The sequence below is a fragment of the Uranotaenia lowii genome, chromosome 2 (genome assembly GCF_029784155.1).
Source record: "Uranotaenia lowii strain MFRU-FL chromosome 2, ASM2978415v1, whole genome shotgun sequence".
Taxonomy (NCBI): Eukaryota; Metazoa; Arthropoda; class Insecta; order Diptera; family Culicidae; genus Uranotaenia; species Uranotaenia lowii.
Window position 1 is genome coordinate 214,784,758 of NC_073692.1, and position 18,201 is coordinate 214,802,958.

Here is an 18,201-nt window from a genome sequence, read left to right on the forward strand (position 1 = left end):
ATTTTTCAAGGCTCAGCCTGACAACCTGATAAGCCATTGCTTTTCCCTGATTTTAGAAAATACGCCTGATTTTGCCATGTGATAAAAAATGGGTAGTAAGAAACTGGATTAGGTACCATTGCTGAAGTGAAAAATTGCTTGAGTGAAAATGTGAAGCAAAAGGTCATCACTTTGAGCGAAATTTCCGTTACTTTAACGTAGCCTCATTTTTATTTCACCAGTTCCCTGATTTTTGAAAAAAAAATATTGGCAACCCTGCATTGTGACAATAATATGAGAGTGAACGGATCATAACTCTCTTAAATCGTCTAATTTAGCAAGCATAAAGAGGTGAAAGAGAGAGAAGTTTCGAAAGAGAAATAGAAGTGAAAATTAATGGTCTTTCCAGAAACAAGTTTACATTAGATTTTCATAAGCGAAAATGCAGTTAAACCTGGTATGATTATTAGAAAAGCCAACCTCCTTCAAGTAGTGGGGATGGAAAGGGGAAAGGAACGAGCGAGCTCTCATACAAGTTTTTTTTGGCATAAACCGAGCATCAAAAGGGTCCATCTTTTATAAAATAGGTTGGTGTTGGCGTCCATTTACCCGAAAACAATTGCCCAGAATGTAAAATATCCAGAATTTTAATCGCCAGAAGAATCATTTCCCAGAAATGTTTTCCCTAGACCAGGGGTGAGCAAACTTTTGAGCTAATAATGGGCTATAGTAGTCAATACTTTTGACTGATATTTTATAATAACTGACAGTCTATAGTAGAAAAATTGGAGAAATTGATTTAATTAGAGAAAAGTTTCGCGAGCCGCACAAGAGGGTCTCGCGGGCCGCGGGTTTCTCATCTCTGCCCTAGACGAAATGGAATGCCCCAGAAAAATTTTCACCAGAATGAAACATTGTCTAGATTCGTCTTTGGTCGCTTTATGTCATCGATCCTTTTCCCATTCGGATAAATAAAACAAAGTTTTCGTATTATGTTTTATTGTTTTTATCGTAGGAATTATGACAAGCTATTGGCCTTTTTATTGCTATTTTTGTAGATAAAAGTAATATCGACATGATTGTGTTTTAGCTTACAGAGTACGATTACAACTAGTGGCCTTACGAACGACAGAAAATAGTGAAGAAGGGAAAAAATCAGCCCTGATTGTCTATCGAACTGAGGATACTTGTGCCGAAGTATCGGTTTGGACATAACCTCGAATAGCAGCGAGCCGTAGAGTTTCTGCATCGAGAATATCACATAGCTCAACGATAGGAAGATGGAGACCTTCAATATGAACGCCACGTTTTCATCCACTTCGTTGGGTTGCGCGAATCTACCACCTTGATAGAACTTGAAGATGATCATCCCGGTTGTAATGACCAGGGTTAGGGTAGGCAGCAAAATCCGAATACTGATTACCAGCCACTGGATGATATAATGATTGGTTCGATCGTTGATGAGAACCGTACAAAATTTGACACCATCATCCGTCGAGATGACATCCGAGAACAAAAACAACGGAAGGGATTCCGATGCCGCAATGAACCATATCATCAGGACCGGCCACATGACCGAAATGTTAGTTTTCCTGGGTCGGTAGTCTATAGTCAGTGATCTTTTCTGTATGATGTTTTCGGTTGCCACTTCATAATTATTCTCTTCGATTGTCGCCATGTAATCGGAACTTGTTTCGCTATCCGGATTGTAAGAACCGGTAAGCTCGTCATTTGCCACCGATATTTGCTGAGCCAAGTTGTACGTTGAGATCGAATGGAAGTTCAGTCCGATGATGAAGTAAACCACGGCGATGTTTGTGAAAGATTCGAACCCGATGTAAAACGTACAATATTCCGATTCGAATATCCACTGCTGCAGGATGATGTAGAACAGTTCCCAGATACTGAGCAACAGCGAGCCAATGTCCAGCACGGCTATTTGAAGAACGAAATACAAGGCACCTAAAACAGAAAAGAAATCATTAAAATAAATTTGAAAAGCAAATTTTATAGAAAAAATAGGACAACCACAATTGGCATTTTTTGCATTTTATGAGAATCCACTTGATCGAACATGCATATAACTCAATAGAGCAATTTAAAAGATTCCTTTTAATAGAAAGTTTGGATAAGGCCAAAATAAGAATTCGTTGATACCTAAAAATCTAAAATTTGACAATTTTGTGCAGGGATGAAGTTTGGATGGAGGTAAATGCATTCATTTTTTTTTTCTATGGATAATATTTCTAACTTCAAGAACACGACCAATTTAATAAAAAAATACGTTCAATGTATAGAGGTACAAAAACGACCAATTTGAATCTGAAAAATATGCACACTACCAAAAAAATCTGTAAAATTACATCACATATGATGTAAATAAAAAGAAGCATCATATATGACGGAGTATTCAGTGCCAGTTGGAAATTACACGCCAGTAAAATTTTGCAGCGTGTAAAATAAAAAATGATGTAAAATTTAGCAACGTGTAAAATAAAAATGATGTAAATTATAAAATCACTGAATATTGGAAGAAAAACATTCCAATTGGATTTTTGTTTTGTTTTATTTATCGTTAATATGATTCAATACTGGAATTTTCTCGTCTCTTAGTAAAAATAGAAATCCTTCTATAATTAATATAATTCATTTTATTAGGATACAAATTTTTTTTATCTCACACATAAGTTCAATTACTTTTATTTTCTTCCCCGACGTACCGGATTCAAAGTTGAGCAACGTGGATCCGCTTCCTGAACCGCATCCCTGCTTCTCGAAGATCTCCGGGAACCATCAAAACCGATTAACTTACTCGCACGCGGGGAAAATACTTTGGCGCACGACTTGACTTAACAGTTTTTCTCACATTTGTCTGGTCCTGTTCTTCACTGTTTATAATTTTACATGACATTATCACGTTCAGTGTATTGTAATATTTCATGTCGTGTAATTTTAAGAAATTTCCAATTCAGTGTTGTTGATTATTTTGTATGACCAAAAAAAAGTTGTAAAATTACATCACATATGATGGAACAAAAAAGAACCATCACATATGATGGAATTTTCAGTGCGAGTTGAATATTACACGTCTATAAACTTCAACAGACGTGTAAAATTTGAAAGACATGTAAAATATTAAGACGTGTAATATTTAATTCGCACTGAAAATTCCGTCGTATGTGATGCTTCTTTTAATTTACATCATATGTGATGTAAATTTACATCAAATAATCGCGTTCCGTGTCAAGTAATATTTGTGTTATACGAATTCAGTGCTGTTAAGGATTCAACTTTTTTTAATTTGTAAATTTACATCATTAAATCGCGTTCCACGTCATGTAATGATACAGGTTTTCAATTTCAGTGTTGTTAAGGATTCAGATTTTTTTTCTGTGTGGAATGTGGTAAAAGCCTTATTTTTCGAATTTTTGACCTAGTGACATAAACATTGAGAATTGTTTTCGACTCGAAACCGTTATCAAAACTAGCTTCTAAATATATTAATAAAAGCCAAATCTAGGACGGGTTCGAACAAACTAATTCAGGATTTGTAATTTAGCGGCTGTAATACTGTTTTTTCAATTTGAGAATTCCGAACTATCCGCCAACATTCGATATCCGAGATTTGAAGTATTATTTTGCTTGTTTTTTTAGAGACACAATGAATGATTTGATGGAAAATCCCAGCTGAATTCTGATTTTCACGGAGAAAAAAAACGACTGTTGTTAAAATTATTTCAGCTAGTTATACCAATCATCAAAGTGTAGTTGATTTTTTTACCTTCAACTATAAATATAATAGATTCAACTACAAACTGATGATTGACCTTACGCAAACAACTGTGAATATTATAGATTCAAATGCAATGATATAATTGATTCAACTGTAAATATGATAGATTCAACTGCAATTGTATGATTGATTTTAAGCATTCAACTATAAATATAATAGATTCAACTATACATTCCTGGTTGACCTTTCTCATTGAACTATAAGTATGATAGATTCAACTATTTATTTCTGATTGTTGCAACTCAAAATATGATTTATTCAACTATAATTTTATGATTGATTCTAGGCATTGAACTATACAAATAGTAAATTTAACTATATTAGTATGATTGATTGTCTGATACTTGATGAATACTACATGGTACATAAGGAGTGTTCATTTTATAAAACGGACACTTTGTTTTGACGATATTCATTTATTGATCAAATTACAAAGAGTTTTCTGTAAAACATTGCAAAACAAATCCAGAATAAGATGAAAGTGAGAAATTTAACCAAAAGTTTTCAACGATAAAATTGGTGGACTTTTCCTCGAACTCCCCTCATAAGACTCTTTACAGTTTCCGGCTTGACTTTTCTGCTGACTTTTGTCCACATTTTCTTGAACTCGTCGATGGACTGTGCTTCTCTACCATCCTCTCGAAGATTGTGCTTGATGATTGCCCATTAACGCTCTACCGGGCGCAGTTCAGGACAATTTGGTGGATTGTCATCTTTCTCAAAAAAACATATCTTGAAGGATTTCAGTAGTTTGAGAGTAGCTGAAGCGTAATGTGTGGAAGCAAGGTCAGACCAGAACAATGGTGGGCTTGTATGATGACGATAAAGAGGAACAAGGCGTTTTTCGATGCATTCCTTACGATAATATTCACCATTGATGGTTCCTGTTGTGAAATATGGCGAACTTCTTTCTCCGCAGAAGCAGATTGCCAAACAAGCACTTTTTTGCCAAACTTTTCGATTACAATGGATCGCTTATCATGAGATACCTCATGATGCGTTGAAAAATTGCGGCCCAGGAAGAGCGGCTGTATCCAGTTAGCAATAAGTTTCATCGTCCATCAAAATGCAACGGTTACTTTGCTTATTCAAAATCGTATCCATTCTCCGACATCGTTGCTTCGCTCGTTCGTGCTGTTCCGCGCTCCGTTTGGGATGTCTCTGCTTCCTGTAGGTCTTAATGTGGTTCCTTCGTTTTATGTTTTGAACGATCCCAACGGAAATTTTCAGTTTCTTGGCAATTTTTCGAACAGAGTTTTGTTCATGTGACAACAAAAGCTTAACACATTTCTTCTCGATTTGTGGATTCACTGTGCCTCTTCTGGTCTCGTATCTTGGCAAATCTTCAAGAGTATGGTGCTCTCCAAACTTCCTGATGATTTGATAAACCGCAGACTTCGATCGTTTCACAAGCTTTGCAATATTTCTACACGATAGTTCATCTGAGCAGTACTTTTGAATTATAAAAAACACGGGTTTCTTTATCAATACGTCCCATGTATGTATTATTGCGTATTCAGAGAAAAATGGGATTTTCGCAACGGTAGTTAGACCCGAAATTTGACAACCGTAATTTGACAGCTCTGCTGATGGGTTGCATTTTCGTCAGTGTAGCCGAGAAACACTAAAGCAAATCATCATATGATATGTAAATTGTTTTTTTTTAAGATGCACTACATTATTATTTGAATGAATAAATCGACTTCTCGGCGAGTTTTGTAAGTTATTAGATATCGATAAGACTCGGTTACTTTAAAACATCTCTGATTTATTGGAAACATTCGTTGTACTGTATATTATGTGATAATGTTGAATGTTTGTGTTGACTCAATTCATTCAAATTTAGGATTTCAAGTTCAGTTTCTATTCAATATTTCTATCGCGCCAGCACTAAATTTAACTTCAGATGTTGGACTACCACCATTGGACGAATCATGGTTTCAGGTTTTTTTCATAAAACAATTTTTGAAATACTACGTAAAATACTACGTAATCTTTAAGGTTGCATGCCAGCATCATTTTTCAGTCGTTTTTTCTGCAAGGATAAATCATCCCTCAAGATTTTTCAGTCGTTATTTATATCGTTATTTAAATGATGATTGAAAAATCTTGAGCACTGAATCATCCTTGCGGATGAAAATCACAAGAAATCAGCAACTTAGAGAAAGCTGACAAAAGTAATTGAACTACTTTTTGGCATTTTACTGAAACTAAACTCTGGAATAAGTTTTTGACAATTTGTTCCGAACACAAAAATTTGCAAATGATTCACAGTTTGAAAGAAAAATTCCTTATATTGTAAGTTAATCCTTCGATTTTGTGAATAAAAATTCGGAGAAAAACAATTCGAAATAAGCTCTGCATTTTTTCGTATTCTTCCTTCTGATTGAAGTTTCAATCAAGTTTACCATATACCATAAGTTCTTTAAATAGGTAAACAATGTTCCAATCAGAATGTTATCATGTGCAGTAATCATTTTAAATGGTTTGAAATGTTGCTGAAAAATCATGATTGATTCTGAAAGATGATGTTTGTCTTTGTAAAAAAACGCATGAAAGTGTTCTTAAGATTTATTTCAGTTTCAAAGTTCGGTTTCCATGTTTGACGTTTGCGGTAGTGCTTCTTCTTCTTCAGGAAGAGTTGAGAAAATCCAAAATAAGTCTGAAAGAGCAATACGAAATCCAGTCGCTTTCTCATATAAAAATATGTCAGTGCTTTTATACACGATGAAACCAGTTTCATCAAATTTGGGATAAACGCAAATTTGTATTGTAAATCTAAAAAAAAAAAAAAAAATCTAAAAAAGCAACCTTGATCGTGAACCGTGATACCAGCGTGCGGAAACAAGTTATCCAGGGCCGTCTCAACTGTGTCCATAAGCGGAACCGACCAGGGGGACGTTATTCCGGTGTGTGTTCCACTCTCCGGCTGCAGCAAAACCGTTTTGATAGGCGATAGGCGAATCGAGATTTCTGATGTATCAAAAATCGAGACGAAACAATCCAAGAAAATGGGCCACAGCAAACGGCTGGTGACCCTAGTGAAAAAGAAGTCAGTTCTACTCGGGGTAAGACGGCAGAGGCCCCCTCCTTCCTCATCATTCCAAGCAAGAAAAGGCATCATCGAGAATTTTTTTTACTGCCCGGAGAAAACGAAATACGGTTCGTCGAACATCAGAAAGTGTTGCTTGCGTACTCATCAACAAAGGCGACAGGTAATATTTTAAAATTTACAATTTTTGTTTGTTTTCAGCTTATTCTTATCTAGTTTTCCCCTTCTAGGTCTAGGCCATGAGTGTCAGCTTTCTGATCCTGCCGCTGAGATTGGTGGACATTCTGGCTAGGAAGATATCAGCAGTTTGCAAGCGGGAAGTACTATTTTCGGATCGAAGCAAGTTCTCCGTAGTCATGGTTGGTCCGCACTTCTCAAATTTGACAGTGCGATGTGTAAATCGCACCGTTATCTTATACGATTTGTAGAGCACCACACTTCCTTCCGAAATGCTCTACACTCGTTTCAGAGTACAGCCGAAGCCAAGTGCTGAGCGAAACCGGTGCCCCAATAGCATCTCTACTGTGTGAGAAGGAGAAATCCCGAAACACACAACTGAAGTGCAACTTTTTCCTTCTCTTCCTACCACAGTAGGCAAACAAATAGCACGAAACGATGTTGCTTCTTCATCTTCCTTTCCTTGTTGGGAAAGAACCAAACCTACTGAGTTGCTTTAGCGCTGCTCCCCTACACTTAATGTGATGATTTTTTTTCTCTTGCTTTCACCTGGCGAAGCCTTCTCAGCTCTTTGGGTGTACGCCCGGCGTCTTAACAGAGCAGGTCAAGTGTTTCAGAACGAAAAGTTCACTGAGTTGCATTTTTCAAGCCGCTCGGGGAGAAATGGACAACCATGTCCGTAGTTATTGCGCAATTACACCGGGAACGTTGCTATGAGAGCGTAAAATCATACACATATAAATAGTTGAATCTGTTATATGTATCGTTGTTAATTGCACAATATCATCAAGTTGAAAGTTTAATATTTATAGTTGGTCGAGAGTTAATCAGAAATATGATTAAATGTAAGTGGACAATTGTTAATAATACTATGCTTTTTTCTCCGTGTTTAGCTAGCCTAGATGTAGACCACAATGAATTTTCCAAATAACTGTGCACAATTTTTTCCCTTCCCGATAGGAAATTTGACAATTGAAATATTTCGCCGTTCACATATTTAGTTGGGTGCCGATTTAGTCTGGCTACGAATCACCCTACTAAATCAATGACCCTATTTAGTATGCCGATTAATCGGGCTACGCTTGAATATGAAATAGGTGCCATACTAAATCGGCTGATGAGTAGGCTCACACAATTACGCATGATTTGGTAGCACAATAAGTTGATCGACGTAATCGGGGGGGATCGGTCAATTTAGTAGGTTTTCGTAGGACTCTATTTAGTTGGCAAACTTTAAGCCTATTTAGTATGGAATGGTCATAACTGAATTAGTTTTTGACATGTGTTGTGTGATGGAGTTCATCGAAGGGAAAGCTTGGCCCACGATAGCACGGAAGACTTCGTCAGTGCTCATCAGCAGTTTGTTCGAGTGGCGAGCGGGTTTCTATCGGTTCCGTCATGACGACGTCAACCTGACCAAGTTCCCGGACGTTTGCCGGGCATGCCTGAAGCCGTAATCGAAGGTGTTCATGATTCCGATGGAGGCATCGCTGACGACGCCCTCACCGTAGGCCAGTTTCTGGATGAGGTGCCGGAGGTAAGTTGATGGAATAAAAAATTTATTTTGGAAATTAGTATGATTGTTTTCCTCTTATTCCAATAGAAAAACATTCAGCTCTCGAAATCCGTTTGTACCGGTTGGGTGGAGGAGCTGGAACGGATTTCTACCTTCAGGTGCGAGCTGCTGCTGTGCTTGGATGGCAAGATTCTCCACAGGATAGGTCGTTTCCCGACCGGCTACTGTAGGATGCTAGGTTCAAATATTCCGGCATTCTCATTGCCGAATGAGCCAGTTTGCAGGTTCGTGCCTCCACCATCAGGCTACCTGCCAGAAATTTTCTTCGCCAACCACCTGGGGACATTTTTACTAAAGAAAAATAAAAATACCTCTACTGGACTTGCTCCGAGATACGAAAATGAACCATTTACATAAATCACCCTATTTTGTCGGATGGTACTTTTGCGGTCAATCAATCCGGCTATTTAGTCGGATTGAGTTGGGTGGTAGGAAGAAAAATCAATTTTTGAGGTCAATCAATCCGGCTATTTAGAACGATTGGGTAGGGTGGTAGGAAAAACAATCGATTTTTGAGGCCAACCAATTTTGCTATTTAGTCGGATTGAGTCGGGTGGTTAATACTAAATATCTCGTTTGATACCCCTATTAAATAGCTGAACGTCGAAAATCTCATCAACTTTATCGCCCTACTAATCAGGCGATTAAGTCGGTTCCTACACAATCATGCTACTCATCACCCTATTTGATAGGCCTACGAAATCGGCTTATTAATCGGCTGATGCCCAGCAAAAACTCCCATAAGCGACGTTGCAACAATAGGCCGATTAGTATGATCGAAAATCGGCCGACGCACCCTTCGCGAGCCGACTAAGTATGGTGAATAGTAGGGTGTATTTCCTATCGGGTTGTTTCGACTTCCATGTTGATTGTTTAATATAAACAATCGATTTGCGGAATGTCAAAATTCATTGTACATACCAGGAGCGCCAAAATATGAGCAAATGTTTGTTCCAATTCTAGATGAAGCAAGCTTTAGACAATAACACACCTGTAGAACCGTTCAAAAATATTGTTTTCATGTAAAAACACCAATTAATATATTTCTGTTACATAGAAGAATAAACATACCATAAATCAAAACCATATAATTCGATCTACTTCGAATATTGGTTTTTAAAGTCCTTTTACCCTAATTTCATCAATTATTAAACATTAATCCTATCCCATGGCATATCAATAACAATTTTTTCTAACAACAAGTTTTATAAAGCCTTTTACTTTAACCAAGTTTGAGTGTACCGAGTGTATCTATAATCTAAGTATTCCATTTAGGTTACTAGGGAAGGAGGCTATCACAATATCTATATTTTTCATGTTTGTGAATAAAACAAGAAAAATTGTTGAAAAAGTCAATACTGAATATGAATAAAAATTAATTTCTGTCTGTCTGATCCCTAGAGACTCAAAAACTACTGAACCGATTAACGTGAAAATTGGCATATGAGGGTATTGGAGGCCGGAGAAGGTTCCTATGATAGCTTGGGACCCCTCTCTTTTCCTGGAAGGGAGGAGGGGGTCTCTCATATAAAATTAATAAGTCTTCATAACTCGAGAACTGATCAATAAAATCAATCTTGACTTGGCATGGGTGGGTATCTACTAGGGCATGTTTCTAAGAATATTTGGTACCCCTCCCTTCTTCCAGTGGGGTGATAGGAAGGGGTAGACATAACTGGTGAACTAATCATGCTATTGTAACCAAATTTAAAATGCAAGGGTAGTGGAACACGAGAATAAATACTATGATTATTTCAGTCCCCTCCCTCCTTCCAGTGGAGATATAGGAAGGGAAAAGTAGGGCTTTCATACATTTTTTATTGCATAACTTGAAAACTTGAAAGTAAAGGCCTCGACCAATACTCCCAGCTAGCTCAGACGATACTTACGCTTTCTCATGGTCGCTACGACGTCCTAGGGAGAATGGGAACTACCAATCGAATGTGCAAAGCGGACAAATCTCTGGCGGACAAGACAAATACAACCTATGGCTCGACAAAAATTACAAAATTACGAAATGATACGGTAATGCTAGGGTTTATTTTTGTAATTTGCCGTTCGGTGCCAGTCTTTGGGGTCAGGCGAACGTGATGGCCATCAACAGGGTAGCGGTTGGATTCGGAACCAACGTCGTGCTCGAATTGTCCAGGCTGCGGGAACGTCTCGATGGGCGTCTTCGGGAATTGTTTGCATCCACCAACCGGTTCGACAAAGGGATGCTGGCCGTCAGCGGGTTGGCGGATTCTGGTGCCTCAGACAATTTCACCAGGTGGGTTGATTGTCAGTGGTGTCGTTCGGGTCCGCTATGGGCTGTCTCAGCAGGTGCGGTCGAGACTGTGATAATCCGACGAAGCGCTGGAAAACAGCGTGGCGCTTCTCGGAACGGGCGGGAAGGCACGGGGTTCAGTCTGTTGGACCAATGTTGACGGTGGTCGCAACAGCACCTCACGGGGTCTGGCTACGGGAATAACTCACCAGAACCTAAAGCCGGATCTTCGGATGAAATTCACCACCGCACACTTCCTTTTAAGATAGGCACTTCGGCCACACACGCATTCTGACCCGAACGGATAGTATCGTGAGGGTTTTTTTTGTTTTAGGGTAAGTCTCGTCGCTTTCTAAGTCTCAACTAAAGTGATCGGGGCTCAGCCTTCAGCAGCCCCAAGACCCCATTCTTTTCCACCGCATCTCACCTCATTCCATGGGAGTTATTAAGCAAACACTAGCGACACCATGTCCTCCATAGAAAAGTTTCGATTAGTTAGGGAGCTTTTGGAAAGCTTTTGAAAACGGCCATACATTTGTCCTAACTCCGAAACGTCAAAAAATTTACCTGGCAAGGCGGATTCCCCTGGTTCCTCTTCGCCTAGAACTTTGACATCCGGTTAACACATGACTGGCATTAGGTCAACTGTCAGTTGACGATAGGCCCCAAATAGACAACAGCGGGCCCCAAATAGGACAACAAGAATTTAAATTTAAATTGACTTCAACGGATCGAGACATAATAACAAAAAAACAAGATAAACTAACGCGAACAAAAGAACAAAAATATTTGTGTCATCCGTAGGACTTGTTGCCGACTTTGAACACCAAATTAGCGGTAACAAACTATTCCAGCAAATAAAACCAAATTTGGCTTGCAAGGGTATTTGGGTACGATTTTGAATATTTGGTACCCCTCCATTCTTCCAGTTTGGAGATAGAAAGTGGAGAGGGGGCTCCTTTACAATTTTCAGCATTACTGGAAAACTTATCATGCGAATAGAACCAAATTTGGCATAGGAAGGTATTTGATTGCGAAAAATGTTTCTATGATATTTTGAGAACCCTCCGTTCTTTCAGTCGGTTAATATTAAGGGAGGAGGGTGCTCCCATACAATTTTTTACGTCACTCGGGCACTCAACCAGCAAATGGAACGAAATTTGGCTCGGAAGCGTCCGCATCAGCAGCAAACTTCTGTTGCCACGAGCAAAATCAAAACATTGTTGTTTTGGTTCCTCTTGCTATGTTCAATTCGCAATCGAAAACAATAGATCAATGATTGCTGATGACAGGTGATGATGATAAACGCGGAAAGAACTCTATTTTACCACTGAAACCTGCGTTTTCAACAGAATGTTTCTGTGAATATTTGGTACTACTGCCTCCTTTCAGTGGGGTGATAGGAAGGAGCGAGAGGGCTCTTTTACAATTTTTCGCATAACTCGAGAACTCATCTAGCAAATGGAAAAAAACTTTGGCATGGGAAAGCATTTGGATACGTAAAACGGTTATTTGATTATTTGAGACTTCATTCTCCTTCGATTGGACATACAGTTTTTTTTTTTTTTTTTTTTTTCTTTTCAATCATTTATTGTTCAGTTTAAGTTTATGTACATGTTGCTATCATTCAATTGTCAAGTGGAATTCTAATGCATCTACATCTACTACATTGTTGCTTTCATTTATAAAATTAATAAATTTCGCTAAAAGTTTCAATATTGCATTGCGTTTTGCAAGCCCTACTCTATCAAGCAGCGGTGTGATAAGATCATTAACAAAAACTATTTGATGATCGTTGAACAACAAGTTGATCTTCTGTTGGAGCAAGCGCGCGCCGGCTCTCACTCGATGGCATGAAAAAAATTTGTGTTCCACTGTCTCTACCTGGCCACAAAACTCGCAGTTTTCGTCGGGCACACGCCGTTGTGTGTACAATAGTTGACGATGGGCTATTTTTTGGTTGGTCCATACGTAGAGCAGTGATCTCACGCTCGTTGATAGGCGAGACGATGAAATATTGCTCCACACTCGATTCCAGTTTACGGCTGGGAAGATCCTCTCTACGCGAGGTTGATCTGTTCGGTCGATGAAAAAAATATTTAAACTTTCTGCTGTCGGGTTCTCGATTATTTGGCTTGGCAGTTGAGGATAGGTGCTAAGAATCATCTTCAGGCAAGGTAGGTCCGGGGGACGAGTTTGAATTCCGAGATTTGCTTGTTGGATGAAGCTTCGGTAGAACGGCATAGAATCAGCTTCACGCATGTGTCTGTTTATAAGCAGTGCCTTAGTTTTTATTGCTGGCAAATGCAGACCAAGTCCACCGTGTTTTTTCTCTCGCGCTAACTGTTGCATGGGTACGCGTGCCGCTGCGCCTCGCCAGATGAAGCTACCCATGGTTGCTGTTATCCTGCTCATGTGTACGCAGTATGGGGAAAGCATGGAAGATATGTACCATACTCTGGACAAGACAAATGTGTTCAGTAGGATAATTTTCTGATACACGTTAAGGGAGCGAAGCGAGTGAAGCCACACTAGTCGAGAGAAGCTAGTAACGAGGGCATCCCAATTGAGCCGTATCATGTTGCGTATCGAGTTGCAAAAAGTAACACCCAATATCTTGGTTGTGTTCATTGTCTCCAGCCATGGGATGCTGATGGGATTCCCATTTACACACCCCACATCTATTGCTGTTGTTTTTGCCAAGTTCAGAATTGCTCCCGCTACTCTCTTGAATCGTAAAAACAGCTCTCGCATGAGATCAATTTTTTCGGCGCTTGTTATTATCCCACTGATGTCGTCTGCATAAGCAACCAAGAGATCGGAGCCACAGACCACCTGTAGCTGCCGCAATAGTGGATGGATATAGAGAACGAACAGATGCATGGAGAGAGGATCTCCCTGTCGCACCGATCGGCCAATTGGAAAAGGAGCGGAGAGATGCCCATTTATTAACAGTCTCGAACTGGATTGCGCATAAATACGCGTTAGCAATTCCACTAGGCGCGCGTTGATTCCCAAGCGTATCATCGTGGTGAAGAGATAACTGTGGTCTACTCTGTCGAACGCATGGTCTAGGTCGAATGATATCAACTTTCCCCGTTCTTTTCTGGCGGTTAGTTGAGCTATTCGATCCTTCAGAGCCAACGTGGCTTGGAAGATGTTTCGACGATTGTTGGAGCACTTTTGGATATCACTGAGCACATGGTTTTCTTCGAGCACATGGTTCAGTCTCTCTTTGAGTATTCTCGCGAGTATTTTATAATCACTGTTTAGTAATGAGATTGGACGGAACGAGCCTGCATTGTTCCCAGACCCTCGCTTTTTCACTAGAACAATAACACCATCGACGAATTGTGCCGGAAAATTACCACTTATTGCTTCATTCATCACTAAGTTTAATTCACGATGAATCACGTCAAACGTTTTTAGGTAAAATTCCCTGGGAATACCGTCTGGTCCCGGGGATTTTTTCGGTGAACTGAATTTGATAGAGTTCAGGATTTCAGTGGTACTAATACTGTTCATGCAGGCATCGTTTCGTTCATTCTCGTCTGGCACTAATTGAACACAGGGGAATGTTTGTTCGTTATGTTGATCTTCCATAGGAACATGTGCATATAAGTTTTTGAAATACTCAACCATGTACTCTTGTATTGCCATTGGATCTTCTAACACTTCACTTTCTTCGTTTTCCACTTGTTCAATCGTCGTTTTCTTCCGTATTCTTTCTCCAAGCTGGAACGTTGAGAGTGGCTCTCCGGAAACGTAGGTTTCGTTTGCCCGCACAAATAGTGCAGTGAAACGACGCTGGTGTGCCAGCATCTCTGCCTTGATTCGATTAATATTTTGAATCTCGTTGGGATGTTGGTAGTAGCGTTCATATGCTTCTTTCAGGTACATGTACAGCCGCTTCTGTTCGCAATGGAAACTTTCGAATGCTTCTCTGGATTTCCATTTGAAGAACGATTTTATTTTCCGTTTGGCACACAGAAGCCACCAGTCCATCCAAGATCGGTAGTTTTGCCGTTGTCGAGTCCAGAATTGCCACCTATTCCGGAAATCTTCGACACATTCTTCGGTTAAAAGATGAGGACGTAGGGACCAAAATCCTCTGCCGGGGGATGAGTGAGGGAGCGGAATGCAAATTCGAGCTGTGACGGCCATGTGGTCAGAAAAACAACAGACGTGCACATCAGCTGTTCTCAGCTGGTTCAGGAGGCCAGTGCTGACGTAAAAGCGATCGAGCCTGGATGTGGAGTTGTGTGCTATGTAGGTATGTCCTGGGATGCCGGGTCGTAGTGCTATCCACACATCATGTAACTGAAGCTGTTGGATTGTCGCTTGTAATGCAGGGCTCATATTATATCCCGTGGCATCAGATTGTCTGATGACACAGTTAAAATCGCCCCCCAGGATTACGTTAGGGGTTCGATGTCGGAGATGGTAGGCGATAGTCTCGTTGAAAAACCTTTCCCTGTCATTGCGCATCGCTGTACCAGAGGGTGCATACACATTGCAGATTGTAGTGTTGTGTATTCTCACTGCGACCAATCTGCCATCAGTACTTTTCTCTGTGTGCGAATATCGAATGTGCTCTTTCAGTGCGATTGCCGTTCCTCTTCTGTTGTGGTCTACGTTTGCTATTACATTATAGCCTGGGATGGAAAGTTGCTCGCTGTAAACTTCTTGCAGAAAGACGATGTCAAGGGCCATAGTTCGGATGAATGTTCGAAGCGCGTTTAGTTTGGTAGTGTTGGTGATTGTGTTGATGTTTATGGTTCCGAAGTTGCAGCTTATCATAGCCATCACATGCAAATATCCTCCTCCTGGGTGGATACGTTACCGTCGACAGCTGTTTTCAACTTTTTACTTGGTTGATACAGTTAGGGAAGACGTGGGCTCACATACGATTGTTTGCATAAACCAAAACTTATCTAACAAATGGAACCAAATATGACATGGGAAAAGTCATACAATCGAGCAAATGGAACATAATTTGGCATGGGAGTGTATTTGAATACACGGAATGTTTGATATTGTTACCCTCCTTCCAGGTAAGGGATAGGTAAGAAGAGGGGCTCTGATACAAACTTTATAGCGTAACTCGACAACTTATAAAGCAAACGAAACCATTTTTGACATGAGAGGGTATTCGAAGACAAGAAATGTGAAAAAAGTGGGAGGAACCAAATTTGAATGGGAGCATATTTGTGTACGTTCAATGTTCTTCTATGTATTGAGACCACCTCCTTAGCCAGAGGGAAGATATAAAGTAGGGAGAGGGTCACCATTTTTTTTAATAACTCGTGAATTTATCGAGAATGGAACCATATATAACATGGGATCGTATTTGTATACAAGTAATGTTTTTGGGATGTTGAGAGACCTCCATTTATTACATTTGGGATATAGGAATGGGGGAGGGGATCACTCTCACAATTTGTATAATTAATCGAGAACGAATAGGTAAAATAAGTGTCCCGTGACGAAACTTTGTTATAAAAAAAATGTTTCTATGATAGTTAAAGACCCAGACATTCTGTGAAGATTTATCATCAGAGCAATAAGTCTTTCTTATTTTGAATTTTTCTTCAGCATGATTGCTTAATAAGATTACAAATAATGATTTTCAATAACAATTAAACCTTTAGGTTTAGGTGGTTTAAACCTGTGTAGGTATATATCATCAATAACTAACGGTTGTTTTGCACAAACAGCAGCTGTTACACGAAAAATAAAATCCGTGGGAGAAGGAATGAATGAAGCTGTGTAGGTCGACTGAACCGGTTAGAAATTATATAAAATTCCGCAAAACATTAGACACAGCTAACACATTGAACAAGTGCATGAATGGACTTATCATTAAACTTAAATTGACATAACGGAAATTAACATTTTGGAACCATACTAACCACTATATTTAGCCTGCAGGATGCCTTTGATCAGAATCAGATTCAGCAAGATGCCACATCCAACTATAAATCCGATGTATCCATAGAGTATGAAATCGCCCATCGGTCCACGAACCGATCCAATAATTTTGCTGACCACATTAAAATCGAACTCCTCGCTGCCATCAATCGCCACCGTTGGCTCGTGAAGTTGGGCGCCATCGAATTCCTCCGCACTTCCGTTGTTGTCACTTCCGCCAAACACCTCGTACATACTAAGCAAGGACGTGGTCGCACTACTACTGGAACTGCCCCGGATGACGTCCAGGTTTGAATAATCCAACCCAGCCATTATGGTGGACAATCTGGCTAATTTCATATGCGTTTGGGAGAACGTGCTTCGAAGCGCGCTCAATTACGTATGGAGTATCGCCAATTTTCTACACGCGTTTAGAGTTCACACATCTTTCCACCCTCAGACGCTTAGTTTTTTTCTTCTGTCTACTAAACGTTCATTGTTCCACGCACGCTCGGGATTTCCCAATTCGATTAAAAACTTTACATGACGTTCAATTTGTTATGTTTAAGCGTATGTCTGCACTTGAAACAAGAACAGCTCTCCTCAATTGAAGCACTATTTTATGCACGTTCGTTCATACATATGTATGCAAGATTATCCGACGTCAAGAGTCTTGTCGGCATTCGGTCAGTGCATTGTTCGCTAAACTATCACTTTCGTTTCACTCCATTAGCAACTTCGCAATCGGCACTTGGACTAAATTTGGGCAAACCGTCGTCGATCCGGCTTCACCTCGTTAACAGAGACGGACACTTCTTGGATGACTGCACATCTTATGGGAAGCTGCGATTACATATTGTATGCGACGGACGGACGGTTCGTTACAGAAGTATATTTCGGTTCATGCGACGCTCTCTCAATCAGACCGGCATCCAGTGACGATGCCACCCAAAATACCACATCGCCCACCCCCGAATGTCTTCCTCGCCCTTCACCGGTTTTTCGTCGCCCGGCTCACTCAAATGACGTGCGACTGAAACTGAGCAGCTACTTAATTTTCTGGAGACACACCGTGCAGTGTAACATGAGTAACAATAACAAAAACCGTGAAAAACATGAAACAGCACTAAGAGCTATAAAAAACAACACCGACGCTAGTCTACGTTCACTAAACACCTAAAACATCCTAGCCAGACGCAAGCAATTCGGCGCGCGCGTCCGATCACATCTCGATTGAAACTGAAATTAAAATCATGAAACGGTTCGGATTGCAGTCTGGCTGGCTGGCTTTCTGAATGGGTCCCAGACCCCAGACCTGGCCATGCCGCCCCAGTCTAATGACTCTGCTTCTGTGTATTGGGAGGTGTGCTCATACACGGGCAAAACTTTTTATCGAACGAAAGCACTACTCTGTCTGGCTTCCGAAAAGCAAGACCTGGAAAACAGAC

The 18,201-nt window shown here is 40.1% G+C and overlaps 1 protein-coding gene across 1 annotated transcript; it reads right to left on the minus strand.

Moving 5' to 3' along the window:
• Positions 1-961: 961 nt before the first annotated feature.
• LOC129748933 (uncharacterized) lies at positions 962-17,997 on the minus strand. The gene is made up of 2 exons (XM_055743740.1): positions 16,756-17,997; positions 962-1,941 (listed from the first exon to the last, which is right to left on the minus strand). Exons 1-2 carry the CDS (start codon positions 17,111-17,113, stop codon positions 998-1,000), a joined length of 1,302 nt encoding a protein of 433 aa, XP_055599715.1. The 5' UTR covers positions 17,114-17,997; the 3' UTR covers positions 962-997.
• Positions 17,998-18,201: the final 204 nt, after the last annotated feature.